The 26,382-nt window shown below is 59.4% G+C and overlaps 10 protein-coding genes and 2 non-coding genes across 12 annotated transcripts; 7 read left to right on the top strand and 5 right to left on the bottom strand.

The window, feature by feature from the left end:
* Nucleotides 1–165: 165 nt before the first annotated feature.
* Nucleotides 166–1,570, top strand: GGTG_04874 (hypothetical protein; the record flags this gene model as incomplete). Its single annotated transcript, XM_009222672.1, has 2 exons — nt 166–927; nt 1,040–1,570. 2 exons carry the CDS (start codon nt 166–168, stop codon nt 1,568–1,570), a joined length of 1,293 nt encoding a protein of 430 aa, XP_009220936.1.
* Nucleotides 1,571–1,763: 193 nt separating this feature from the next.
* Nucleotides 1,764–2,519, bottom strand: GGTG_04873 (hypothetical protein; the record flags this gene model as incomplete). The annotated part of the gene is given in 2 exon segments (XM_009222671.1): nt 1,764–1,964; nt 1,977–2,519. 2 exon segments carry the CDS (start codon nt 2,517–2,519, stop codon nt 1,764–1,766), a joined length of 744 nt encoding a protein of 247 aa, XP_009220935.1.
* Nucleotides 2,520–2,994: 475 nt separating this feature from the next.
* GGTG_04872 (hypothetical protein) lies at nt 2,995–4,472 on the bottom strand. Its single transcript, XM_009222670.1, has 2 exons — nt 4,120–4,472; nt 2,995–4,038 (listed from the first exon to the last, which is right to left on the bottom strand). The coding sequence occupies exons 1-2, from the start codon at nt 4,290–4,292 to the stop codon at nt 3,108–3,110; spliced, it is 1,104 nt and encodes a 367-aa protein (XP_009220934.1). The 5' UTR covers nt 4,293–4,472; the 3' UTR covers nt 2,995–3,107.
* Nucleotides 4,473–5,817: 1,345 nt separating this feature from the next.
* GGTG_04871 (hypothetical protein) lies at nt 5,818–7,340 on the bottom strand. The gene has a single exon (XM_009222669.1). It carries the CDS (start codon nt 6,801–6,803, stop codon nt 5,862–5,864), a length of 942 nt encoding a protein of 313 aa, XP_009220933.1. The 5' UTR covers nt 6,804–7,340; the 3' UTR covers nt 5,818–5,861.
* A 63-nt stretch (nt 7,341–7,403) lies between these two features.
* Nucleotides 7,404–7,475, top strand: GGTG_20085. The gene has a single exon. It is a non-coding gene; the product is annotated as a tRNA-Arg (tRNA).
* Nucleotides 7,476–7,992: 517 nt separating this feature from the next.
* GGTG_04870 (hypothetical protein) lies at nt 7,993–8,476 on the top strand (the record flags this gene model as incomplete). Its single annotated transcript, XM_009222668.1, has 2 exons — nt 7,993–8,109; nt 8,306–8,476. 2 exons carry the CDS (start codon nt 7,993–7,995, stop codon nt 8,474–8,476), a joined length of 288 nt encoding a protein of 95 aa, XP_009220932.1.
* Nucleotides 8,477–8,857: 381 nt separating this feature from the next.
* GGTG_04869 (hypothetical protein) lies at nt 8,858–11,318 on the top strand (the record flags this gene model as incomplete). Its single annotated transcript, XM_009222667.1, has 6 exons — nt 8,858–8,933; nt 9,046–9,211; nt 9,265–9,854; nt 9,914–10,356; nt 10,429–10,895; nt 10,988–11,318. The coding sequence occupies 6 exons, from the start codon at nt 8,858–8,860 to the stop codon at nt 11,316–11,318; spliced, it is 2,073 nt and encodes a 690-aa protein (XP_009220931.1).
* A 670-nt stretch (nt 11,319–11,988) lies between these two features.
* On the top strand, nt 11,989–12,060 carry GGTG_20084. Its single transcript has one exon. It is a non-coding gene; the product is annotated as a tRNA-Met (tRNA).
* Nucleotides 12,061–12,300: 240 nt separating this feature from the next.
* GGTG_04868 (hypothetical protein) lies at nt 12,301–14,618 on the bottom strand. Its single transcript, XM_009222666.1, has 8 exons — nt 14,403–14,618; nt 14,075–14,339; nt 13,847–13,948; nt 13,501–13,769; nt 13,414–13,441; nt 13,207–13,340; nt 12,880–13,126; nt 12,301–12,807 (listed from the first exon to the last, which is right to left on the bottom strand). Exons 2-8 carry the CDS (start codon nt 14,136–14,138, stop codon nt 12,611–12,613), a joined length of 1,041 nt encoding a protein of 346 aa, XP_009220930.1. The 5' UTR covers nt 14,139–14,339; nt 14,403–14,618; the 3' UTR covers nt 12,301–12,610.
* A 103-nt stretch (nt 14,619–14,721) lies between these two features.
* On the bottom strand, nt 14,722–16,859 carry GGTG_04867 (integral membrane protein sed5). The gene is made up of 3 exons (XM_009222665.1): nt 15,988–16,859; nt 15,225–15,892; nt 14,722–15,144 (listed from the first exon to the last, which is right to left on the bottom strand). The coding sequence occupies exons 1-3, from the start codon at nt 16,282–16,284 to the stop codon at nt 15,120–15,122; spliced, it is 990 nt and encodes a 329-aa protein (XP_009220929.1). The 5' UTR covers nt 16,285–16,859; the 3' UTR covers nt 14,722–15,119.
* A 658-nt stretch (nt 16,860–17,517) lies between these two features.
* GGTG_04866 (hypothetical protein) lies at nt 17,518–19,875 on the top strand. The gene has a single exon (XM_009222664.1). The coding sequence runs from the start codon at nt 18,205–18,207 to the stop codon at nt 19,435–19,437; it is 1,233 nt and encodes a 410-aa protein (XP_009220928.1). The 5' UTR covers nt 17,518–18,204; the 3' UTR covers nt 19,438–19,875.
* Nucleotides 19,876–20,486: 611 nt separating this feature from the next.
* GGTG_04865 (hypothetical protein) lies at nt 20,487–25,438 on the top strand. Its single transcript, XM_009222663.1, has 2 exons — nt 20,487–20,923; nt 21,023–25,438. The coding sequence occupies exons 1-2, from the start codon at nt 20,889–20,891 to the stop codon at nt 24,954–24,956; spliced, it is 3,969 nt and encodes a 1,322-aa protein (XP_009220927.1). The 5' UTR covers nt 20,487–20,888; the 3' UTR covers nt 24,957–25,438.
* The last annotated feature ends 944 nt before the right edge of the window (nt 25,439–26,382 follow it).

Here is a 26,382-nt window from a genome sequence, read left to right as displayed (position 1 = left end):
TCCGAGGCCTCTCTCCTCATAAAAAGGCACCATGGCTGCCACACCTGATGCGTCGCCGCTGGAAGCAGGGCACGACCATCTACTTGTGCTTTCCCTCTCCCCCCTCGAGCCCGGACGCAGCCGCCAGCTGCCGCAACGCCGCCGCACAAGCATCCCAGAACCGCCATGTCTCCCTCCCTCGCCACCGTGGCCGGCGCGGCCGTGGCCCTGTCGGCGGCCCTCGCGGGCGCGCAGGGCGTGGGCTCGACCAGGGAGGTGCACCCGCGCCTCAAGACGTGGAAGTGCACGACGGCGGGCGGCTGCAAGCCGCTCAACTCGGCCATCGTCATCGACTCGCTCGCCCACCCCATGAACCGCAACTGCGGCGACTGGGGCAAGGCGGCCAACCCGACGGCGTGCCCGGACCTGGCCACGTGCCAGCGCAACTGCGTCACCGACGGCATCTCGGACTACACGCGCCACGGCATCTTCACAAACGGCGCCGCCCTGACGCTCAAGCAGCTGCAGCCCGACGGCCGCTCGGTCGTCAGCCCGCGCGTCTACCTGCTGGCCGAGAGCGAGCAGCAGTACGAGATGATCAAGCTGACGGGCCAGGAGTTCACCTTTGACGTGGACGTGTCCAAGCTCCCCTGCGGCATGAACGGCGCCCTCTACATGTCGGAGATGGAGGCCGACGGCGGCAAGAAGAAGGAGCCGCTCAACAAGGGCGGCGCCTTCATGGGCACGGGCTACTGCGACGCCCAGTGCTTCACGACGCCCTTCATCAACGGCGTCGGCAACCTAGACGGCAGCGGCTCGTGCTGCAACGAGCTCGACATCTGGGAGGCCAACAGCGCCGCCGAGAGCATTGCACCCCACACTTGCAACAAGCCGGGACTCTTCAAGTGCAAGGGGGCCGAGTGCGAGTTAGACGGCAACTGCGACAAGGTTAGTAACCGGCCGACTACCTCTTGGACTACCTCTTGGCGTTTGCTTCAGGGGCTACAAGCACTACACGACACATTAGTTCGCTAACAAACATTTTCTTCCTCTTCTCCAGTGGGGCTGCACCTACAAGCCATACACCTTCGGAAACAAGAACCACTACGGGCGTGGCAAGAACTTCCGCGTCGACACCACGCGCCCCTTCACGGTGGTGACGCAGTTCCCCACCGACAGCCGCGGGGTGCTGCAGGCCATCAAGCGCATCTACGTGCAGGACGGCGTGCAGATCCCGCAGGCGCCCGTCAACCTGCCCCAGTTCCCCAACCTCAACTCGCTCACGCAGCCGCTGTGCGACTCCAAGCCGGGCGAGGCCCGCCGCTTCAACGAGCTGGGCGGGCTCAAGGGCATGGGCGAGTCCATGGCGCGCGGCATGGTGCTGGCCATGAGCGTCTGGTGGAGCGATGGCGACTTTATGAACTGGCTCGACTCGCCGCCGTGCAGCGAGACCGAGGGCAAGCCGTCCGAGATCGTCAAGGTCCAGCCCAACCCGGCCGTCGTCTTCAGCAACATCAAGTGGGGCGACATCAACTCGACCTTCACGGGCAGGCCGCCCAAGTGCAAGCGCGACGTGGGCCTGGGCCTGTGAGCGGCGGGTTGGTGCTGGAGAGGGGAGGAAGATGGCATTTCCTGTGTACGACCGACCCTTGGTCCACTTTTTACCTTTACCCAAATTGGAACCGTGTACGATCATTGGCCCAGATCGAGGCTCAGAAGGTGAAACGAGCACTTCATTGTCCTCCACTATCATTCTGACGTACCTACTGCAAAAAGCGCGCCCCTCAGCGCCAGCGGCGTTTCGGAATCTCGCGGCCGAAAATGTCCGTCTGGCAAGCCAAGAACCTGAGGACCTTGTTGTCATCACCCGCAGACCCCTTCTTCGCGCTCTTTTGCTTCTTCGCGCTCTTCTGCTTCTTCGTCTTCGCCTCGCTGTGCTTCTCCGGCTCCTCCGCCCGTAGCTTCGGCTCCGGCTCCGGCGGTTCCTAGGGCGGGACGCATCGACCACCACCACCGCCGCCGCCGCCGCCGCCACCGCCACCGCCACCACCACCCCCATGCTCAGGTCCATCCGGCTTGTGGGCGCCGCTGTAGCCGTCGTAACCTCCGTGGCCGCCGTAGCCACCGTAGCCGCACTCGCCCCCAGGCCTTGGAGGGTTCCGGGCCTGGTAGCCGCCGTTCTCCAGGAGATTCTGCTTCTGGTCGCCGTCGTAATCGCCGTAGCCCCCATAGCCGCCGCCGCCGCCGCCCTGATAGAAGAAGTCCCCATAGGCGACAGAGCTGTTGGGCGCTCCCAGGCTGTACGGGATCTGAGGCGCGGCGCCTCGCGGGGCGTCCGCCCGAGCCCAGCCTCGGGTGTCGACCCCGTAGCAGGTGGGCATGGCGCCCGGCTCCGGGCACTCCCGGTACCCCTCGACAAACTCGGCGAAGATCCAGCGCCGCTCGGACGTTTCTTCGGTGTCCTCCTGGGCGTCGGCGACAGACTCGGGCGGGTGCTCGCCCCTGCCGGCGCCGTAGACGACGAGCCTTCGTTCGTCCATCGCGTGCCGGCCGTCCTGCGATCAGCTTTGGATGGGTGAGGGGTTTTGTTTCCCCTCCGGTGTGCCTATGCTAAGATATGCTTCCAGTAGATATGTACGGAGGCGGCACGAGGCTCGTGTGTCTGTCTGCTCTGGCATTTCCGAGGCTTGGAGCTCCGTGGCCTTGAGTATTTGTACCATCCCGACAGGGCGCGAATTCGCTACAGCAAGCTCTGCTTCTGGTCGTTCCCTGAAGGCAGGAGCTGGATTCGTATACCCAACCTCAGTGACTGGATAACAAGCAGCATCTGCGGATAAGACCAAGAGTCAATCTCGCTGCGTGCAGTCGATATCCCTGGAACAGTCAACCAATTCTCTTCCACTTGCCATCTCAGCTTCCATGGCTGCGGTAAAACACAAGCACAATCACTCACGGCATTCGTGGACAGGCCTGGGTGCGGCTTTTACGGTGAATAGCGATGGCGACAGAGGTGATGTTTTCTTGTTCTTGTCTATATGGAAAAGGAATGCTAAAGCTGCTTGATATGCCTCCCTTTCCTCCAAAAAACCATCCTCCCCTGCCTGCAAACCCAGGCCTGCCCGGTATTGTCACGCAAGCTTTATCGCCATATAAGCGTCGTGGCAGTACGCAGCCCTCCCTGCCACAAACGGGTCCTCCATCAGTCTCGTCTCCACCGAATATCGCCAGGATATCTCGACGGGCCTGATGTTGCGGAACGCGATGTGGTGGTCCGTCAGCGAGCGCGTCAGGAAGCTCCCCATGCCCAGCCCGAACAGGTGGCGGAACGTCTGCAGGGCCGAGACCCTACCCGCCTCCCCGGCCGGGTTCCAGGACTCGGTGCCGTCGGCCGTGAGCCAGCCCTGCTTCTGGTACAGCGACCGCGCGCTCAGCCCGTGGAGGAGCCGGTGCGTGGCCTCGTGCGTGATCTGGGACAGCACGACGGTGCGGAGCGGGGGCAGCTCGCCCCTGCCTCCCATGATGTACGTGGGGTCCTGCTCGGCCAGCGACCGCCAAAAGTGGTAGAACCATTCCGAGGCGAAGACGCGCTCCGTCCGGGGGTGGTTCGTGCCGTACACCATCTCGCCGTCGTAGTAGACGTGCTCGATGACGGCCCAGCCCTGGGTGATGTTGAAGTAACCACCGAAGGCGGGAAAGCCACTGTCCATGACGGAGTGCTTGGGCTTTATGTACATGGCCACCGTCCCGGGCGCTGCGGGGTCGACGCCCATTTTCTCGAGGAATTCTTGTTTCTCGGGGCAACCGGCAGTAGGGATCGTGACGTCGCGCTCCATCCTGCCAACGTGGTAGCCGGTTCTGCATGCTCCCTCAAAGCCTGCAAAGAACACGTCAGGGGCGCCGTTGTACCTGGCGTAGTCGAGCCTGGCAAACAGGTCGGCTCCCTTTGTGTTTTCCATTTTTGGTTTGGTGGATCGAGTTTTGACGACTTTCGTAGCAAGTTTTGGATGATAGTTGGGACCAGGTGGGCAAAGGATGGGCTTGTTGTAAATGTTGTAAACGCTGTGAATGCCGTAAACGCTATAAATGCTGCAAATTCTGTGACTTTTTTCTTTCTATGGGCTCCGGTGAACTGTTACTTACGTGAATGGGCTCCCGGTGATATTTATACGCGCAGGGTAGCAGGCAGACGACAATGAGAGAGTGTGCGGCTTTGAGTGCGGCTGTATTGTGTGTCCAGGAACAATTGGGATGTCCGCTGTTCGGTAAAGGATCCGTGACGGTGGCCTTTGTTCTGCCCTTTCAACAAATCGCATTGCCAAACACGCCTTTGTTTAGGCGTCAGTTCGTGGCAAGAGTGGCGGGCGGTGAATGGACAATTAGATACAGCCAAGATAATGGCATAGATCTTGAGGTTATCGGGTATCGCAATCTGTTCATGTCGGGAGTAGCGGGGAAATGGGCAGCTCCTCCTGTATGCTCTCCAGGAAGCCGCGATCATGGCCCGCAGATACTTTGGCCGCAGACGGAAGGCGCAGGGGTGTGAGGCTTCTCACCGAGCAAAGAATGGAGACCAGTCCTTCCGAGGCCCAGCTATCTGAAGCGAAATCTCACCTGGCCTGCTTCAAGTCAAATATATACCTAGGATCGAGCGTAATGTCGGATGCGAGACCGATTTCGGGCGAGGAACCTGATGTGTACCTTCGCCCGGCCGATAAAATTGTCCGCAAAACTGTTCGCTTCGCAGTACGGCGCTTCGTGACGGCTCCGAGGCTCCGAGGACCACCCTTGGCGTCGGTAGTGGGCACCTCCGCGGTGCGGTGCTTGAGCAGCAGATGGAGCCTTGAGTAAAGGCTGTCGGTGATGTCACACTGGTTGACGGGCTTGAACTCGCCGACGTCGAGACGGGCATGGATATCGAAAGACTCGCTCGAGTGGGTGTGGACGCGTACGAACGAGCCTTTCGTCACATCTCCGTGTTCGCGCTGTCTCTCGGCGAGCTGGCGACTCAAGCTGGGTGTTACAGCAATGTCAAATCTCTTGCCCATCATGGTCTCCACTTGCATGGTGAGCTCCGGGACCATGGAGCCGCTCGCGAGATCATCAACCCAACCGCCAGTGTCAACGTCCTGGGCGCGGGGCGGGACACGACGGCGTGTCTTCTGTCGTGGACCTTGTGAGTCTCCCCCCACGCCACCATATAATCCCCTGCTGCCCTATCCTCCTATTTATTAACAAAAAGACCATGCCGCGATAGCTTCATCCTCGTCCGCCACCCCTCTGTCCTCTCCAAGCTCCACACCGAGTCGCCACCAACCCCATCCCGCCCTCGGACCTCCGGCGCGCCGACCTCAAGGTCATGCCCTACCTGCAGGCCGTGCTCCGCGAGGTGCTGCGCCTGTACCCGCCCGCGCCCGTCAACGCCCGCACCGCGGCGCGTGATACGGGTCCTGCCCGCGGGCGGCGGGCTCAACCACCGCCAGCCCTTGCTGGTGCCGCGCGGGTCCGTCGTCGTCTTCGACGCAGATCAGCGTGCTGTCTGCCGCCGCTCACGACACCTGCCTGGCCGTGCTGTGCGGCTGGCCGGCCGACGACCGAGTTGTTCTCGCCTTTTACTTCCTGACCTTTGCCACCAACGCCGGCGGCCCGTCGTTGATGGCCTGGTTTGCTGAGATCCTGCGCCGCGAGCCCGAGGCGCGCTCCATCATTGTGGCCATGACGGTCACTGTCGTCTACATCGGGCACGCCACCATCCCACTGCGCGCGTTCCGGTTGCCGACGCGCCTCGTTATCCCATCGGCTTCCCGACCACGACGTCCAGCTCGGCCTCAACTGGCGGCTCATGATGGGCAGTGCGGGGGTCCCCGCCGTCGTGGTCTGCCGCCTCATCCCCTATACCACCGATTGTTGCCGATCTCCCAGATGAGGATTGGCAGCGAGAATTGCGACAAGTGCGAGATGTCCGCCAGGCTGGTGGCTGAGAAAATCGAAGCGGCAGCCCGTCTCCTCGTCGAGGTGGTGATGGATGTTTCCGAGTGGCCGTCCGAGGTCGCAAGAAATTGCCAGCGGTAAACCCACGAACTCTGAAGCGCCGACTCCCAGCCGCGGCTTATGGACGCGATCCGCGAGCCAACGCTCCGCACGGAGCGGGCATCTGACGCGTCTTTGCTGTTCGGAAAAAGTTCCCCAAGGGTGTGCGGGTCGGCCGCACACACGCTCTCGCCCGCGTCCCCTGGCGCGGTCTCGACCTCGGTATCGAGTCCCCCGCTCTCTTGAAACCGCTCAAGTCTTGTCAACAGGGTCGGGCTGCTGACCATGGCCTGCTCAAAGAGAGCGTGTAGTCGGTCAGCCAAGTGCTTGATATCGGCTGTCGACCGGGCAGAGAAAACGTTGAGCATACAGCTGAGTGAGCTCTTGTGGTTCTGCAGCCGGGCCAAGACGCGGCCGATGTCTTGTTCTTTCCGCACCCAGCGCGCGCGGTCGAAAGTGCCCGATATGCCCGTCCCGCTGTAGACCAGGCCGAGGTCGTCGGCGAGCGTCTCGAGGTCGTCCTTGGTCATGACGCAGCTGGTCAAGACAGCGGCAAGCTGCTCCATCAAGACAAGCTCGTAGCGGTCGCGAGGGACGGGCCCGCCGTCGGGCAAGCGGCCAGCAATAAAGTGTTCAACCTGGTGCAGGGTGGCGGTGACCTCGCACAGTTCGGTGAGGACGGCGCGGCACAGCGGGGGTGCGTCGCTATTGTTGACTATAGGCGACATCAAGGCCACCATCTTGGCCCCAGCGCCGAGGAGCCCGGCCACCGAGGCGGCGACGGAGAGGGGATCCATGTTTGCGGAAGTCCGTCGTTTGTGCGTCCCCTTCTTTCGTCACCGACAGGGCCACCCACTGAGTAGGACGAGCAAGAAACAGGTCTTGATGAGCTAGGAGTCTAGAGTGCAGTTCGCGGCGCGCAGAAGCGTCCGTTTCAGTTCCCATGACGGGGGAGGTGGGCAGGCTGTGCTCTCTGCCCGTCGGGCTGGGCGCCTCCGGTGGCCGGCTGAGGCGCAAATGCGCTCCATGCTGGCGGTCAATAGCAAAGAACAGAGGCTTGAACCTGTGCCACATGCTCGTCGCACTCCGCCACGGGCGTCGCTCTGCTGTCAGCCTAACACCGTGATCACGGCATCACTTTCCCCTTGGTCAAACCCCATATATGGAGTAGAGGGTCAATAGCGTGAAGAGGGTTGAGGCTGCAAGGCATTGGGCTCAGAGATGGCATGTTTGGGAAATGGCAGTGTTGGTTTGATGCCGCTAAGCCTATTGGTAGGAAGGAAGTTGTATCCAAGCCTGATTTTCAGATCATATGTATTCACAGCCTGTTCCAGCTGTGGGGTGGAAGGCTGTCCCGCAGTTCCACTTAAGCAGTAATGTCGGACTTAATCGGCACCGGTCCTGTGGCCTAATGGTAAGGCGTTGCTTTCCGGTGGCAAAGATTTTGGGTTCGAGTCCCAACGGGATCGTAATTTCGTCGCTTTTTAGCGAAGCATGTCCTCACCCGCACAGAATAGAGTAGGTGTTATTTATCCAACAAAAAAGGGATGTTGGTTGGTTGGTTGTTTGCTATTTTTTTTTTTTGGTTTGCAAGGCCCTCCTTCCATGGTGTTCATTCCCCACACCAATTCGCCAGAAATGCACACTGTGTGAAAATCACCAACCCCAGAACGAGAACAGCTGGCTTGAGTCAGTCGGCTCATTCCCGCGATGCACCGGGAACTTGCAGGGTTCACACACCAAACAATCCCCGGCTCCCGCCGCTGGACAGCGGGCGGCAGTGCGGCGACAGCGGCATCCCTGGAATTTGCAATATCCATTCGTCAACTCTCGCAGCTATCTATCTCCTGGTGATCCGTGCGCTTATCTCCGCAACCATGTGAAGAGCTAGGCATCCAAAGACCCCACCCTTCCGCCACAGTGACAAGGACTTTTCTACTCGAGTCTCCTCCACTGTTGAGCCCTCCTGCCACGGCATCGACCGCCATGACAGCATCAGTGGTATCAGCCAGACGAACCCACCGGACAACCTACGATAAGGTCCCGTTTAGCGGCGCCTGGGCGAATTCCAACCGTCAGAGCATTCGCCCTCTGCACAGCAGCGTTCTAGAGGCGTCAAGCTTCAGGCAGATTCTAACTGGCCAAGCAGTTATGCCGATGGCTCTACAATGATTCCGAGGTCCCTCGCTAATACCACCCCGTCCTCCAATCCGATCCCGCATCTATCTATCCCTGCCTACATGTTTGAGCTTACTGTTCATGGTTTGACACATGCTGATCTTGCTTATCTTTCCCCAAGCCCTATCCCGCCCTGCGGAACTGCTCGCGCGACCGTGGATACGCCACTATCAGCGCGCTCCGCGGCTCCGAGCCTAGGCCCTGCCCCGTTTCGAACCCCGTCCTCAGCCCCATGCACATGCGCCCTCCCAGCATGCGCCCACACCCGCGCATGTCTCCCGCGAACCAATGATCCAACCGGCTAGCGTCATGCCAGCCGCGCCGGCGGGCGGGTGGGACGACATGGGGGAGATATGCCGACTGCGGGACAAGCACCGACAAGCTTCCCAAGCTTCTCAAGCCCTCCCTTGGCCTTATCTCGCGCTTGATCGAATTATGTACCTGAGTGCTACGCCGCCTCGTCCCAGATAGATGGAGGTCACCGGGGGTCAGAGATGCGATGACACGTCGGGGAGAGATCCTCGTCGCATATAAGCTGTCCAACCTTCCCCGCAATAGAGTTCACGCCTTGTCTAGAAATCAAAAGTCCATCGTCCCCAGACTTTGCTGTCCTAGACCCATTGGCCGTTCTCCTTCACTTCCTAGCTTGCAGCGAGCCGACACTGTATTCATCATGGCTGGGACGGCGGCCCTTGACCAGAGCACTGGCTATGGCATCGTCCTAGGCCTGGGCATTCTTTTTGCACTTGGTAAGTCCGGTCCACTGCCCCTGAACTTGGCAACCCTCCTCCACCTCTCGATGCCGCCTGGGACGAGCCCAAAAGGGGCCTACGAATAGATACCGTGGACTGACCTGATTAGGCATGATCTTGGTGACATTTATTCTCAAGAGGTACAATGCCGAGGTCCAAACTTCCGAGATGTTCAACACGGCCGGCAGGACCGTCAAGTCGGGCCTAGTCGGGTCGGCAGTTGTATCGTCGTGGACATGGGCCGCCACATTGCTGCAGTCTTCGGGCGTATGCTAGTGAGTTTGCTTCTGCCATTCTTTGCTCTCGCCCGTGCTGACCGTTCCACCAGCCGCTACGGCGTTTCCGGGCCGTTTTGGTATGCTAGCGGCGCGACGGTGCAGATTCTCCTATTCGCGACCCTTGCCATCGAGCTCAAGCGCCGCGCGCCGAATGCGCACACCTTCCTCGAGGTCATCAAGGCCCGCTACGGCACCGCCGCCCATGTCACCTTTATGGTATTCGGACTGGTCACCAACATTCTTGTTTCCCTCATGCTGATCGTGGGCGGCTCGGCCACGGTCAACGCACTGACGGGCATGCACACCATTGCTGCCATCTACCTGCTCCCCGTCGGTGTTGTGGCTTATACCATGGTCGGCGGGCTGAAGGCCACCATTCTGACTGACTGGGTCCATACCTTTATTCTTCTCGTTATCATTATCATTTTTGCCCTTTCGGCTTACGCAAGCTCCGACGTCCTAGGCTCTCCCTCGGCCGTTTATGATCTCCTGGTCGAGGCCGCCGCACGCCACCCTGTCGAGGGCAACAAGGACGGCTCGTACTTGACGATGCAGTCGCGAGAGGGAGCCATCTTTTTTGTTATCAACATTGTCGGCAATTTCGGAACTGTCTTTTTGGACAATGGCTACTACAACAAAGGTGAGGATCTTCTGCCATGAACGCTGTTGAAAAGTTGTGCCAGCGCTAACCCAGAAAAGCCATCGCTGCCTCGCCTGTCCACGCCCTGCCCGGGTACATCATCGGTGGCCTTTCGTGGTTTGCCATCCCTTGGCTGACTGCTACAACCATGGGCCTGTCCGCCCTTGCCCTCGAGAGCAACCCCCGGTTCCCCACCTACCCGAACCGCATGTCCGAGGCCGAGGTATCTGCCGGCCTAGCCTTGCCCTATGCTGCTGTTGCGCTCCTAGGCAAGGGTGGCGCCGTGGCTACGCTACTCATCATCTTCATGGCTGTCACGTCCGCGACGTCGTCCGAGCTGATTGCCGTCTCGTCCATCTTTACCTACGACCTCTACCGAACATACTTCAACCCATCGGCCAGCGGCAAGAAGCTTATTTGGATCAGCCACTGCATCGTGGTTGGCTATGCGGCCTTTATCGCTACCTTCTCGGTTGGGCTGTGGTACGCTGGCATCAGCATGGTTCGTCGATTTCCTGTCATGCTTCTCCCCTGATATTATAGCGAACGCGGGCTCATCAATGTTTTGCTTTAGGGCTATCTCTATGTCATGATGGGCACAATCATCTCATCCGCAGTCCTCCCCGCTACCTTGGCCCTAACCTGGTCTGGCCAGAACCGCTGGGCCGCTACACTTTCGCCCATCTTCGGCCTCGTGGCTGCTCTGATCGCGTGGCTGGTCACAGCGCAGAAGGAGTGCGGCTCCCTCGACGTCGCGTGCACGGGATCCAACAACCCGATGCTTGCGGGTAATGTGGTCGCACTGCTCTCGCCCGTGGTTCTCGTCCCCATCTTCACCCTCATCTTCGGCCGCGATCGGTACGACTGGCAGTCGATGATGGCGATTCGCAAGGCCGACGACCACGACGTCGCCGACGCCGCTGGTGTCGACATCGAGACGGTCCCCGGAGGCCACGTCGAGACGACGGACGAGTTCGAGGAGGAGCAGCGCAAGCTTGTCCGCGCGGGAAAGATCTCCAAGACCATGACCATTGTGTTGACGTGAGTAGTGTCCTCTTCTTTTTTTCGCACCCCTTTTCCCGCTTCCACCCGATCTCCTTATCAGGGAAGCTGACCTCCCACTTCCAAATCAGACTTGCCTTCCTCGTCCTCTGGCCCATGCCCATGTACGGCTCCGGCTACGTCTTCTCCAAGCCCTTCTTCACCGGCTGGGTCACCGTTGGCATCATCTGGATCTTCGGCTCGCTCGGCGCCGTCGGCCTGTTCCCCATATGGGAGGGCCGCAAGACCCTCGCCAACACGTTCCGGTTCATATGCTCCGACGCCACGGGCAAGAGGCGCCATGCCTCGCGCGTCGCTATCCAGGCCCAGCCCACGCCGGTCGCGGCCACGCCGGGCGACGCCACACCGACCGAGAAGGAGGCCGCCTCCAAGTCTGGAGGCGATGTCCGGGTCGCGCAATAATTGCAGACGACGGAGGCTGAGACAGGCGTGGTCGTGTCCGCGTGTAGCCTCTGGGTTTAGTGCATCCGGCGCATCTGGAGATACATGCCATGCTTGCTGCGCCGCGGCTGATGGGACCGATGTTCGCCAGAACCATGAGTGACTTTTCACGTAATCTTGTCTGCGGCGCGTCCGCCTATATACCCTCTCTTTATATCACGCACGGTTGGATTTCAGTGCCGGAGATACCCTCGTTTTAAATGGATTAGCCATATTTGGAGATACACGGTAATTCGAAATCCGAATACGATAAAACCTACGCAATGTCGTGATTACCATTTACTGGGCATTGACCACTCCCGTCCAACCCGCCGGGCTCGGCATGCAGCAACCCACGCAAACTCACTAGCGGGAAACAACGGCTGGTATTGCGAGAGCGCTAATCTCAAAGTAGTTTAACCCAATTCTCATCAAGCCTCCGGAAAATCCGGGACCTGGTAGTCCTTGGCCCCTGCTAAATAACAAATCCTCCATCTCCAAAAGCGGATCTTGTCGACGATATCAAGGGGCAGCCGTCATCTCGCGTTTTAAGGCACATAATGAGTCACACCCATGGCGAAAAAATCTGACGCCCGCAGATAGTAGCATCCCGAGCGCTGCTGTTCCAACAAGCATACAAGCTTTCCACCCAAGCAACTTGGCGCAGGGGAAGCGCGCCGGGCTCATAACCCGGAGGTCCTTGGATCGAAACCAAGAGTTGCTAGCTTACTTTTTTGGAAACTGTAAGCCTCATGTGGCATGTCTTTTTTTTTCTTTTTTTTTTTATATGTCGCGAGCCGCCCTAGCCTTCAGGATACCAACAAGTTTTGCCAGCCATTTCAACAGTGCGTAGCACTCGGGATGACGGCTGTTGTTTATCCTGAGCAACCATCTGGGGAACAAAACCGGCGTCCCGGAGGTACGGCTGTGATGAATCACCGGGCACGCCGTCCAGGCGCTCACACATGTCCGCTACGGCATTTCGAGAGGGACCTGCTCGATGTCTTCCGCCACGCCAGCTGCTACCTGGGAATCGTGCGCTCGCTGGCAAGAAGGGGCCCTCAAAGGCTCGGCTCATTATAGGTACGTGGAGGCAGCGGATCGTTGTCTTCTGTCGACATCTAGTGTCCCTATTCTATCAAAGCTTTATATGCCAGATGCTGCTCGCCGGCTAGCTTCATTTTATCCATCGCAGTCCCAAAGAGATATGCTGCCACTTATTCCAAAGGTCCAGAAAGCCGCTGACTTGCCCCGAGTGAGGCACGCTCGTTTGCTCAAGACTTGTCGGGGAAGCCAAAATCGATGCCAAACGGCGGGTAGACATAACGGTGCAGCTTCCCGTCCTTGGTGAGCTGGTTCGAGTAGTTGTCGAGCGCCTTGACGTCGTCCGCGTCGAGCTCGGCCACCTTGGCGTTGGCCGAGATGCGCTCGGCGTTGGTCGACTTGGGGAGCACGGTGCTTCCACGGGCAACTAGAGGGCATCGGCGTTAGCCACAGTCATGTTCGTGTTCGGCCCTGCATTCAAGACGCCCAGGCAACCTACCGTGGTAGCCCAACAGTACGCTGGTGACGGGCACGCCGTGCTTCTCTGCAATCTTCTTGACCGGCTTGGCGTCGAAGAGGGGACCGCCGGTGCTGCCAAAGGGGCTGTAGGCCATGATGTGGATGCCCTTCGCCTTGCACAGGTCTACAATCTCCTGCTGCGGCAGCTGCGGGTGATTCTCGATCTGGTTGACGGCGGGCACGATCTTGGCTTCGGGGAGCAGCTCCTCCAGGTAACGTTTGCTGTACTGTATGGCCCAAGTGATTGGAACACAGTGTTAGAATAACTAAGCCCACGCATTGAGGACGTTCGCAGGAGAGAACGTACGTTGCTAACACCAATGGCCTTGGCCTTGCCCGTCTCGACGAGCTTCTCCATCAGCTTCCACGTGTCAACGTGGTTGTGAGACTTGATGATGTCGCGGGAGCCATCGGGCAGTTTGGGGAACTTGTCGTCGTTGCCTGTTGCGACTGTCAGCGTTTTCCAGAGGGCATACTATCTGAATCGGAGTGACTGCAGATGTAGGTGTCTTACCCTCAGGGTTCATCAAAAGGGGCCAGTGCTGCGGTCCAACATTAGCATCGGCACACGGCAATCCTCAGACACGAAAGGTAGACATACCACAAGGAACAGGTCGACGTAGTCCAGACCCAGGTCCTTGAGCGACTTGTCGAGACCCAACTCCACGCGTGTGTTGTACGTGGCCCAGACCTTGGACACGACAAAGATGTCCTCGCGCTTGACGGCGCCCGAGTCGATGGCCTCCTTGATGCCGGCGCCGACCTCGGCCTCGTTGCCGTAGCAGTACGCGCCGTCCACCAGCCTGTAGCCGTTCTTGAGCGCGTAGGCCACGGCGTCCTTGACGGCCCCCGGCGGGCTTTGCCACGTGCCTGCCCGGAGGGTGTGGTCAGCACGGGGGTTCCCTCTCCGACGCTGTCGGGGCGCGAGTCCCGGATACTGTACTCACCGAGGCCGACCGCCGGGATCTTGGCGCCGGTGTTGAGGGTGAAGCTCTTGTCGGTCATTTTGACGTAGCGCGATGCTAGTGACGGGTTGGTATCTTGCTTTCCTGTTGCGTGGTTGGAGAATGATGTTCTGTTTGTGAGCCGAATATTCGCCAACCTGCCAGCCAGGAGCCACCTGACGGACATGGAAAGTGGGACAGGGGCGAGGGGTGACATCACGGTCCACGAACCTCTCAAGAGGAAGAGCGCAATCAGAGGGATCGAGGCGAGGGTCCAGTAGCGGGCACGGGGCATCCACGGGGTTTGGAGAAACAGGAGCAAGTCGCGTTGGGTTCGGTGAGCAGAGCAATGACCGGGTGGGTGCTTCTATCTGTCCTGGAACGAAAATGTTCCTTGTACAAACAAATGCCCCTCTTTGCTTCGCGAGGCCCGCCTCGTGCTTTCCCTGCCGGCTAAAGTGGTCCCCTCCCACCATGAAATCCCCCGACGGGCAGGCTATCGTAGGATGTTTGTGTTAGATATCAATTACGCATACTGCTAGGAATGACTCGGCCTCACCTCCTGAATCGGGTTCTGGAACGAGGCTCTCGCGGGGTTTTGACATTTCGATTCCCCATCCCCGCGGGGTCTCTGCGGGTGAACTGGTGAGGTGGAAAAACCTGGTGGCTCCACGCTACGATTCGGGATTGAAATTGACCGAGCTGAGGTCAGGATAGGTCGGCCATCAGCCAAAGCGAGATGACACTTCACGCTGTCTGCTACCGATGGCCGAGGCAAGATACTAATGCAACCAAGGTTAGGTGCTAGTCCTAGACGTCCGGAATCGGTGACGCATCTGTAGTCAGGAACCTGCCGGCTAGAACCCAGCTCACCTCCACGCGAGAATCAGGAACCCCAAAATTTGTGTCAAAACACAACAAAAAAAAGGCCTCCGAGTTTCCTTGTCTTTGTCTAAACACATGCTATTTACTGGCAGATTGGCCCAAGTCTTGGGCCCAATCGCTTGCTCAAGAATTGAGGTTTATGCTGGGGTGATGCTGCAACGGTGATGTACCGCAAGCGGGAATCAAGAATGAGAAAGGGATGATGAGGGCACTATTGGTGGTGGTACAGGGGAAAGGGAACATAGAAAACAATAAAATAAACAGCCGAGAATATCAAAGGGGATGAGAAACACCGCCGCCGCCCATTTCCCGGTAGTAATGCATGATATAACTGGCGTGGTCATGGCCGTCGCCTCTACTGTGGTATTCCGATCCTTGACCCAGTCCCGGTCTATCCAGCGATGAGGACCCAAAGTCTGTAGAAAAAGGCGTCGGTTAGTGATGTCCCGTGTAGCTTATAACTTTGCGAGTGCGAGGGTCTGAGGAGAGGACTCACAAGAAGAATATCATCAGCACGCCAAACATCTTGGCTATCAGCCACCGGTTCCCCGAGACGCGGGACCAGTACTTTAGCAGCTCCCTCTGCGCACCATCAACGTTGTCTACCACGTCCTCGGTGTTGGCGTCTATCCTCTGGATCATCTCGCTCTGCTCCGACACCATTGTGGCCAGCTGACCGAAGATTCCGCCCAGCTCCTGGATGGTCTTCTCGATGGCCTCGATGGCCTCGCCGCGCTGCTGGATGTACATGTTTTGCGGCTGCGCCTCCTCCATCATCAGGAGCTGCTGATCGCCCGCGACGCCACCCGCGGGGCTGTTGGGTCCAGGGTTGAGGCTGAGCAGGTCCACGCCGGGCGATGGCGTCCCCCTGCTCGGGGTGCCGTACAGCGGTGACGCCGAGGCCTGCAGGGCGGGGGCCTGCGTGTGCTGTGACACCGACGAGATGAAGTTCTCTGTCCGAGACCTCGATGCCTGGATGTTCTTGGTGCGCACCTCGAGCACGTCCTTGAAGTTGGCCGACACGTCCGTCAGCTTGCCTTGGAGCAAGAAGACGACATTCTTATTATGCTCGCCCTCCTGGTCCGCCTTGGGATGCTGCTGCCGCGAAAGCTGATGCAGGCCGGATATTTGCTGGTTGAGCGACGACAGATCTTGCTTGATGACCTGGATAAGGGGGTTGCCGCGGGGTCAGTTCCAGTTGCTGGGGACACGAGGCGCAAAGCTATAAACGGGCATCGAAGAAGGAAAAAAGTACTCACAAAAGTCAGCTCGTTGATCTCGACGGGTCTGTCGTCAAACAGCGTCTTCCTCTTAGCAAGCTGCGCCAGCTTCTCCAGCTTGCCCATAGTGGCGGCGATGCCGCGCCCAATCTCGGCAGCGCGACGCGCAAAGTCGGACTTGCGTGGCCGAGCCGAGCCGTTCGCATCGGCCTTTTGCGCGTCCGTCAGGAGCGATCGCCTCTGCGCGCCCACCTTGGCGGTTGCCTGCCGCCGCTGAGCCTGCGCCAAGACCGACTTGAACTCGGCAGTCCGGTCTTGTATCGACGCGACAGCCATCTTGAAGGTGGTGGAAGGGGGTTTCGAGGGGCGAAGCCCTAGGGAGTTGGCGGGGAGTTGCGGAGGCGCGATGGGGAGAGCCCGATCGGGGGTTCTCCCGTTTCGAGTATGACGTCTCGCGTCCTGGCGTGCGCGTATACGTGTGAGAGAGCTCGGGGTCGCGGGGCTTCGATCGTCGTCCAGGGTATTAGCAATCGGCGCTGCCTATGCCTGTGGCTGGAGTGTCTCTGTAGTTCGTAGGTGTGCTTGGATCAGGTCGGTTGGTGTTCTAGGAGTGATGGAGGGCTCTCGCAAGTGATTTTGGTCTAGACGCAATGTGTTTTGTTACGACAGATGACAGGCAGGAAATCGACGTCGTGTCACGAAACAAAGGGACGGGACCGAAGCGGACAAAAAAGAATTAGATAAAAGGGCCTCAAGAAAGAAAATTCACCCTATCTGGTGGTTGAGGAGAAGGGGCCGACAAGGGCGATGTAAAATTACAGCGAACAACACAAAAGAAGTGACGAGTTTGGTTCTGTGACGGTCCCTGATCAGATCTGGCCTGGCGATGATTGAATGGCCAGCGAAGCGGGTGTTCTATTTTCGGCTGCCAATCTCGACTGTCAACCAAGCCACGCTGAGATTTCTGCCTCAGGCTAAAGATAAAGAGGACGTGTGTGGCGGTTCAAGCTGTGAGTGCGCCACAAAGGATGTGTCTCAGATGCCCGCTACATGGCTCAGCCTGAGCTGCAAGTATGAGACAATGAATGAATTGTTAGTCCTGCCATGAATCTGAACCTTCATTCGATAAGCAGGCAACTCAGAATGCACATGAATACACTTCAGAGTAAAACGTGGCCATTGGGCTGGCGATGGTGACGCAGAGATGACTTCCACACAGGAATCTCAACTGTTCGACGCCATCGATATCTGATCTGCTGTCCGATGTCGCCATCTGGAGCATCCATGGATGACGGAATACAGTTCGAACGATCTTGACTGTTTCCATCCAAATGTGCATGGCCTGGAATGGTGTTCTCTCTAGTCTTCAGGCCCGACCCGACACACACGGACCGCAAAGATACCAGACCCTTTTCCCCGTCTCCTGTCAGGCCAAGTTGCGGCAGTCAACCCCACATGGCGGCCTGCACCTCAGCCGCGGCCGCTTTGAACTTTTGTCAGGGGCACCCAAGAGCCCCTGCATGCCCCGGCAGCGTGGCGAGCCTGTCTCCGGTGTAGTCGGGTGTAGTGCTTCCCCATTGGGTTTTCAAGCACCAAACTGTGGTGACCAGGACCTGGTTGGCTCTGGGACGCCCCATCTCAGGTGCACGGCCGGGCATCATGACAGGTACGGGAAGGCGGCAGACAGTGCTGATGAAAATCCGAGCTGCTTGGTCCGACTTCTTGCCTTCTGGCCTGGCGCCCCTCTTGGTTCATGATTTTTGTTGCTCCAGGAAGCCTACCAGCACCCATTTTCCGCCTCAGAATTGGTCACCCTAATTGACCCATGCCACATACCCGCAATTAGGTCACCCACGCGTGGCCGTGGACTTGACGGAACATCTCTAATCTGCAGTCTGAAAACCTGCCTGGCCGCGTCTGTTGCACAGCCGAATCCTCTGCTGCTGATTTGCACCCTCCCATACCGCGCTCGGTCGACGCAGCCCTACACCAACCCGGCACCACACAACGCCGCTGTGGCCTTGGACGGCTGCTCTAGAGACTTTAGTCCGCGTGGCCGGGTGCTGCCGCTCTTTCAGCTCCTAATCCTGCTGCCCCAGGGCCCTACCAGCTAATCTTGGCGGCCCACGACGCACGCACCGGCGCTGCTGCCAGCCGTCCTCCTCGACCGCACGAGACCCGACCGACCGAATCGCCCGCGGCCGAATCTTGCGCGCTGGTTCAGCTCCAAGTGGCCACGGCCGAAAGCCTGTCGCCATGAGGTTGCTACGCGGCAAGTCGGTCCCTGGCCTCAGGTTCATACCCGTGGTGTGCCTCCCGTGCAGGCTCATTCCACCGCGCGCCCTCAAGATAATACTACGCGTCGCCGTCATCATCACCATCGTGTCCGTCGCCATCGTGCTCTACCTGCGGCGAATATGCCTGCTCGGCGGCTACCCGGGCATATACGGCGGGACGTGCTGGAGGGATCGAGCCTACGCCTCGGCCGAGGTCGAGACATACGACCGCTCGCTGCCGAGCCCCGTGCCGACCGTCCACTTCGTTGTTGCCACTACAAGGAAGGAGTGGCTACTCGGGCAGACGGCGTGGTTGACGGAAGCCAACCTGGCCGGCCTGCTGGGCTTGCCCGCGGACAAGGTGGCACTCAAGCGATACGTGGCCGACGACCCCAAGGCCGAGTACCACCCCGTCACAAACAAGGGCCACGAGACGTCGGCGTACCTGACGTACCTCTCGACCCACTACGAGAAGCTACCCGACGTGGCCATCTTTATGCACGCGAGCGAGTTCCCCTGGCACACGGAGCTGATGATGCTCGGGTCCATGTCGTACGTGCTCCAGCGCATAGACATGAACCACATCCTCAAGTACGGCTACACCAACCTGCGGGTCAGCTGGATGAGCGGATGCCCGGACTGGATCAACACGACCATCTCGGCAAAGGACTCGGGGAAGAAGGAGGAGCCGCTCGTCAAGCAGGCGTGGATCGACAACTTTGCGGCCAAGGGCGCGGCGCACAGGAGCGCGCCCGAGATCCTGGGCGTGCCGTGCTGCAACCAGTTCGCCGTGACGCGGGCCGCCATGCAGCGCAATAAGAAGGCACAGTACGACCGCTCGCTCGAGTGGCTGCAGACCACGCCGCTCGACGACACGCTCTCGGGCCGCGTGTGGGAGCACATGTTCCACTACATGTTCACGGGCAAGGCCGTCGAGTGCCCGCTCGAGCGCAAGGCCTACTGCTCGCTGTACAGGATATGCCTCGACCAGGACGACTGGCGCACCTACAGCGCCGCCGTCGAGGAGGACCTCAAGCTTCGACTGTCGCTCATCAGCCCCTACGCCGTCGTCTGGCGCCCCTGGTGGGGCTGGCACTTCACCCGCCGTCTCGAAACGCTAGGCAACACGATAATACGGCTGCGGCACAAGGGCCTTGTGCAGGGCAAGCATGCCGAGGCCCTCCACAGCGTCGGCGACATCTACGCCGAGTGAGCTGGGTTTTGCGGGTCGGTTCGGACCTATTAGGGGGTTCGTTATGATAATGGGGGCTGTCTTTTTCTCTTGCCTGTCTTTTTTGTTTTTATTATCTTCATGTGAATGTTCGGGTAGGCGTGATGGAAACATTCAAAACAACCAGGGTCAGGGGCATAATCCGATGAGTTCACGTTGGCGCTAGAGCAGATGGGGATAGATTTTATTGTACATGAGGCGTTGGTGCACCCTCTGTGGCTCTCGTCACGGCTTCTGTGGACATGGACTGTAGGGAGTCCCCAGGCGTCTGACTCCCGTCTCTTGGTACCCAGATAGAGGCATGTGTTTGTTGTGTATAACCACATTGACTTGGCGGGCAACGGCGAATATGATTTCTTTGGTGGCAGCCATGATGACGTGGTCAATCAAAGTGCTTACAGATAATTCATGTTATTCGTCAAGTTTGTATCGGGCAACCCTCGCTGCCTCGGTACCAGAGCCAAGCATCTCGACGTTGTGCATTTCTCACTGAGATAACGTCATGGATAAATTCATCTCATGAAAGCCACCTCTTTTTGTTTATATTTGCCCACCTCGCTTCAAATGTCGTCAACCCCCGCGTTTCGAACGAGAAACAAGCCCAGTGCGATTCATGTCAAAGGAGGGTCTTTTGAGGCTGATTTGGCCATGGCGTAACACATTTCATCAAGGTGGGAATGTGCAATTTGCCTGGAGAGTTTGGTGGTTAATGTCTAGGTGCCTCGTGTTTTAGGTACAAGATGATGACAGGCACCTCCCAGGTAGACACAACCAGCATGCCACACAGACAACAATGTCTTGCCTATGCCTCGCATCGGCTGCCGGACTGGCCCTGGCTCGTTTCCCTTCCCCAGACATTCGCTAAATCGGGCTCTCATTGGGCCCGGTCAGGGGAGCGACGCGCGTGCTATAGAAAGCAGCGCAGCGGTTGGGAGCGTCCTGCGCCACACACCCACCCACCAGACGTAATGTGCTAGGGTCTGGTGCTCCCCAGTGGGCGGGTGGGTGTTCAAGGCCTGGGGCCGGCTGCAGGAATGGCGAGGATAGACGAATAAACTGGGGTGGCGTGAGGGCCCGCGGATGCTGTATTATTATTTTTTGCCGCCGCTGTGCCGCCCGCCGTTGAGACGATGCGTGAATGCGTGCTCGACCTCGTGCTGGGCTAAGCCTGATCCGATCCCCCTTCCTCAGGCTCTCGCTGTCGAGACCTGCATCCTGCAACGCACAGCCGTCGTCCGCCATCCAAACAACACCGTTGCGCCGCCACCGGAGCTGCACTGCACTGCACGCCCGCACGCTCCATCGCCTCCCAGAACCAATTCCCGCCTCGCCGACAAAAGCGTTCGTTTCGAAACACGCCGTCCGTCAGGGTGTCAGCACCAGCATGTCGCACTAGAGGAGGGGCCTCGAGAGAATCCTGATATACCGCCACAATGAACAACACGTATGGCGGCGCCCTGCCTTCCAAGTGAGCACCCTGGCCTATCCTCTCAAGTCCCCCTATCCGATGCGTCGTCCACGCGACTGCTCTGGGCTCTACTGACAACCGGCGCTGCCTGCTTCCTAGCTCCTCGGCCGCGAACGCGAGCAAGTACCAGACAAACCTCGGCCGGACAAAAACGAAGAAATGGGTGCAGGCCAGCGTCCCCAACTATGACGGCGACGACTGGGGCGACGACTACGGCGACGAGCCTGAACCCGAGCCGGCGCACCCACGTGCCGTCCATCAGCAGACATGGCCATCCCAGCAGCACCCGCCCTCGCTGGCCCCAAGTCTGGGATCGCGGCCTATGCTTCCGTCCGAGGCTCCCTGGACTCCCACAGGGGCACGGAAAATGTCTGGCCCCATGTCGCTTCCTTCACAAGGCCAACAGCAGCCCGGCCCGGCGTTGCCGGCAGAGTCGGACCAGTCGTGGCAGGAGCGCCGCTCGTTCACGACCGGCACAACAGACGCCCTGCGCACCGAGCCTATCCTCTCGCCTACACCGCCAGCAACGACATCAACATCGACGCCTCCGCCTCCGCCTCCGCCGGGCGCAGGGCCGTCCAGCCTTGCCTCTGCCCGAGAGAGGGCGCCGCAGGATGTGGCGCGTACGGCGTCACCTCCCACGGCGCCTCCTGGCGGGCCGCCTAGTGCCCCCCAGAGTCCCGCCACCAAGTTCCCGCCCCGAAAGAGCAGCATGAGCCACAAAGACGGACCGCCCAACGTCGCAAACTTTGGCCCGCTACTACAAAGCAGCTCCAATCCCAGCTCCAAGCCCGGTAGTCCATCCAGGGCCAACAACCCAAGGCCGTGGATGGAGGCGCGTTCGGGTTCACCACAAGGACCTCGATCGCCCCCGCAGACAGGCAAGCCGCTCCCGTTTGTGAGGCCGGCCGACATATACAAGCGGCTAGAGGAGGAAAAGGAGAAGGAGCGCCGTTCACTGGACTCGGGCAGGCCGAGCCTGGAGAGCCTCAGTGCAGGGAGTGGCGGCGACTACCGGGTCGGGTCTCCTGGAGCTGTATCAGATAGTTCCGACCGTGCTAGACGCACCGGTTTTGGCAAAGATGATGCGGCACGCGATCTCTCGCCGCGTGGCCCGAGGCCCCAGGCCGGGCTAGCCACAGTCGCGGAGCGGACCAGCGAGTACGGGCTGGAGGACTACTATGTCGACGCGGGGGTGGTGCTGGCGACGAGTGCAAACACATCCGACGAGGCGAAGAAGCACGACTCTGGACCAGCCAGCACCGTCGACGGCAATCCGAAGCTGAAGACTGCAAACGAATCCAGCAACACAGCCCAGAAGGTACCCGCTTCTGTCCCCGCACCCGCCACAGTTATGACGTCCGTCGCTGCCGCTCCAGCGCCTGCCTCCGCAGCGCCCCAGAAAGCATGTGGCGACGACACAGTGGGAAATAATGTGAACACATCACACACGACCCTCCCCCAACACCGCCTAGCTCAGCAGCAGCCTGTGCCTGACGACAACAGCTCGGTTGCCGAATCAGACGAGGACGATATTCGGCGCTTCAGCACCAGCCCCGTGCTACCCGACTTGTCACGCATGTCTTCGTTTGGGGTCGATATGTTTGGCAACTTTTCATCAGGCGATGAGCTGCAGCCTTCGTTGTCGACCATTTCCGAGCAGCAGCCACAACCTCCCGCCGAACGGGGCATGGCATCGCCGCCGCTCTCACAGGTTCAGCAGAGCTCGTCATCACCGGCTGCTTCGTCCAGCTCCACCACGCCTGCGCCAGGCCCCCAGGGTGCCGCCGTAGTGCCGGCGCCGCCCACGGACACAAACAGTCATGCCGTAGAAACGACTGGCTCTGCTGCCGATGCCGGGGCTGCTGCACAAGCTATTGCAAAGGACCACTCCGACACTCGCTCCGACACTCCCCTCTCTTCGGCCTCTGACCTCTCGGCGGCTCCACAATCTCGGGAACCTGCAGACAGCGCCCTGCCACGTCCCGTAGATGAAGCCAGCGCGGCAAAACTGCCCATCACCCCATTAAAAGAGAGTGCCTCTCGCAGTCCTACGGCCGTCCAAACCTCTGAAAAGCAGACAGGCCCAGCGGGGAATCTGATCGGCTCTCGCACCGAGCTCAAAGCACCTCAAGCTGCTGCTGAAGACATGCAGTCCCCCATCTCGTCTAAGGAGGGTAGCCGCAGCAGCACTCCTCGAAACGATATGGCTGCTGCTCCTCCACCTGTCTCATCCCGGTCCCGATCGCAATCTCCTTCCAAGGTGCAGGCGATGATCCAGGCAATGAATCAAGCCAACGCAAAGGCGGCTGGCGTCCCACAACAGAGCGGCAAGGTGTCGTCCGGCGCCAGCTCACCTGTGGCTCCTGTGGCACCGCAGCCATTGCAGGCAATGCAGGCACCAGCAGCCGTGGCGCCCCCTGCTCCACAGCGTGCTTCCCCTGCCCTTCCAGAGCTCGAGCCGCTCGGGCCTGTAACGCGGACATCGACATTTACCACTACGGCAACAGAGTCCCCCGTCAAGGAGAGCGACAAGCTGCGGGAGGAGATAATGCTCTCTCTCAGCCCTCAGCAAGGGGGTGGGGAGTTTACCAATGGCAAAAAGAAAGGCCTAGAGGCTGTCTCCAGCGGAGTTCCCCGAGAGAGCACCTACCTGGGGGATGTTTACGACGATTATTATGGCGGGCATGATGACAGCACTGAAGAGCCAATCTCTGAAAAGGCTGCAAGTGACAAAGTGGAGGGTACAGCGAACGAACCCTCTTCGCCTGCACCGATGCCCAAACCTGTCCAAGGATTGGGCGATGTCCCTCCCCTGAACCCGAGCTCGATGAGTCCTCGCCCATTGAGTCCCCGCAAATCGCAACCCTCTGTCCAAACCCCAGCCTTGAAGCACAGGTTCTCGTGGGAAATGGGAGAGGAACAGGTGGACTCGCCTGCTGAGGCCAAGCAGTCCATTCCTGCACCAGCCGTCGCAGCGACCACGGAGGCTTCTGCGGACAAGGCAAAGCCCGAAGAGCCGGAGCCAAAGAGCCTAAGCATCGTCCCGCCCACCCAGCCGCCTGCCCAACCGCCGTCCTCGCTTATGGGATCCCCGCTATCTCCTAGCGAATCGAACAGTGACATCAACCCTATCTCCTCTGGTGCCACCAATACTTCTCACTCGGTCTCCGAGGCGAGCACCCTGCCCCCTGGAAAGCTCCTTTCTGCCATAGAACTACCTTCACCCATCTCCGTACGATCTGATGAGCAGAACAAATCGGCAAATGAGGGCCCCTCGGCCCGCACCCTGGCTGAGGAGAAGAAACTGATGACGAGCACATCAAGTCCCATCTCCCCAACACCCCGAGAGGAGCACCCTGCGTTCTTGGATGCCCCAACACTCGCCAGCGCACCTGCCGTAGGGGAAACTGCAGCTTCTCCGACCGAGACGACGCCAACTGCGATGGGCCCGGTGGGCGGAACACTGGAGCCGACGACCGTGGCGCCGACGTTGGCTGCAACGGCACCCACGCCCACAACGGCTACCCCGACGGGACCAGGGATGCCGCAGTCGCCAACTGCGTCGCCTGCATCCCCCATCCTGGCCAAGATAGCGCCGTTTAAAGAGATCATGGCACTACCGACGGCCGCCCAGCGGATAGAGCGCCTGGACGAGACCAGGAATATATTCTCCAAGATCGACTCGGGGCTCGTCTCGTGGCTGGTGGTCATGACGCAGGTGCCCGAGAACTCGAACGCGTCGTGGTCGCTCAAGGACAACATCACCAACGAAATGCTTGCGGCAGGGGGCCAAAAGCCGGGTCATCATCAGCCTGGACATGGCGCCACGGCTACCAATAGCGGCGGCGGCGGCGGCGGCACCCGGCCCGTCAGCGGGCTCGCCTCGGGGTCGCAGTTCACGGCGGCTGACTTGCGGCACTCGGGCAAGGAGGTGGGTGCCAAGGGCAAGGAGTTGCTCATGGCGGGCGGCAAGGCTGCCAAGGGGCTGTTTAGCAAGGGCAAGAGCAAGTTCCGTGCTTTTGACCGTTAAGCTGTTCTGCTTGTTGTATTCCACCTCGGTGTGTTTTTTTCTGTCGGTAACGGAACCGGGACGCTGTGTAGTCTGTCTGAACTTTGCCACGTTGTTTGGAGATGTCGAGTGTAGCCACATCTCGCTAGGCAGTCCTAGGTCGGACTAATGCTGTTGTTATAGTCTTTGAAACGGATGGCAGGGCTGTTCTTCCGTTCTATGTAACTTTCTTTTTCCTGAGCTTGTTTGTTGGCTCTATCTTTCGGTCCTTTGACGAAGACCAGGAGCCTTGCTGGACTGCGGATATTTCACGCTTTTATTTCCCGTAATACCAATTACCCCTGCCCCTTGTCCCGTAGCATCACACATAGTGCCACTAGCCACCACTACCATCGACCTAGGGATAGCATCTATTGCCGCCGCACGCGAGAGGCGCAGACTAACACAGAATGTTTGAATGTTTCCAAATCTTGCGTCGCTGTTTGGTCCTTCCTAGTACGACGGCCCACGCGCGGTGACATGGGTAGATCCAGCCTCCTCCCTGCGGGCCGCTGAGGAAACGATGGCACCAGAACCAACGGGCGAGTGGGTGGTGAGATGATGTAACCCGAATGCAACCCTAGCAGCGCGCTGTGCGCCCTTCTCTTACAAGACACGAGCGACATCTCCTCGGTTTCTCCATCGCCACGCGCGGTGCCCCTCCTTTTTTATTTGCGCCTTTGCTTTTCCCTCTCTCTCTTGCAGTCGCAGCGACTTTCCATGTCTCCGCTCGCACAAAGACGCACGCCACGACTCGGAACCCCATCCATGCCAGCCTCGATCGTGGACCGCCCCCAAAAATAGCGCCGAGCACGGAAGAAACGACACAGCCAGCGACGAAGCGGAGGAGGGTGGGCCGCCCCAGTTTGTCTTGAAGATCGAATCCACAGCGACATGGCCTGCCAGGCTCGCAACCGACGATAGTGAGCGGCCCACTAACAAGATAGAAAGAAGAAAAAGACGGGCTGTGGTGAGGCGGGAGTTTATGAATGTTGGAGACACGACAGCTGGAAGCAGTGTATTCTGAGTACTGTGCTCTGATAACTGCCACACAGCTTCCATCTCACAAGACCATGCACCAGACCAGCCGTCATATAAGCTCCGGCTTCAGAATCCACCTCATCTACCCACACACCTATATCACAGCGTCACGGTCTAGCCCCCGCTCCACTCGTCCGCTTACGTGCGCCCTCTGCGGGAGCTGCAGTCGATAGTCAGAGTCGAGGTTGTGTGGTGCGACAGCCCAGGTGGCAGGAAAGGCCCCCAATTTCCATCAGTAATCGTGGTAATATAATAAGGACGGGCAGGCAGGGCAGGACAGGGCACACGGCGAACAAGACAGCGCGGCCAATGTCCAGCGTTCCCTGCTGCTGGGCGCAACTTTCGTGGGACCCTCCTTGCTCCTCGC

Source organism: Gaeumannomyces tritici, assembly GCF_000145635.1.
Source record: "Gaeumannomyces tritici R3-111a-1 unplaced genomic scaffold supercont2.2, whole genome shotgun sequence".
Lineage (NCBI taxonomy): Eukaryota > Fungi > Ascomycota > Sordariomycetes > Magnaporthales > Magnaporthaceae > Gaeumannomyces > Gaeumannomyces tritici.
Note: the sequence above shows the minus strand (reverse complement) of the source record. Positions and strands in the feature narration are given on the sequence as shown.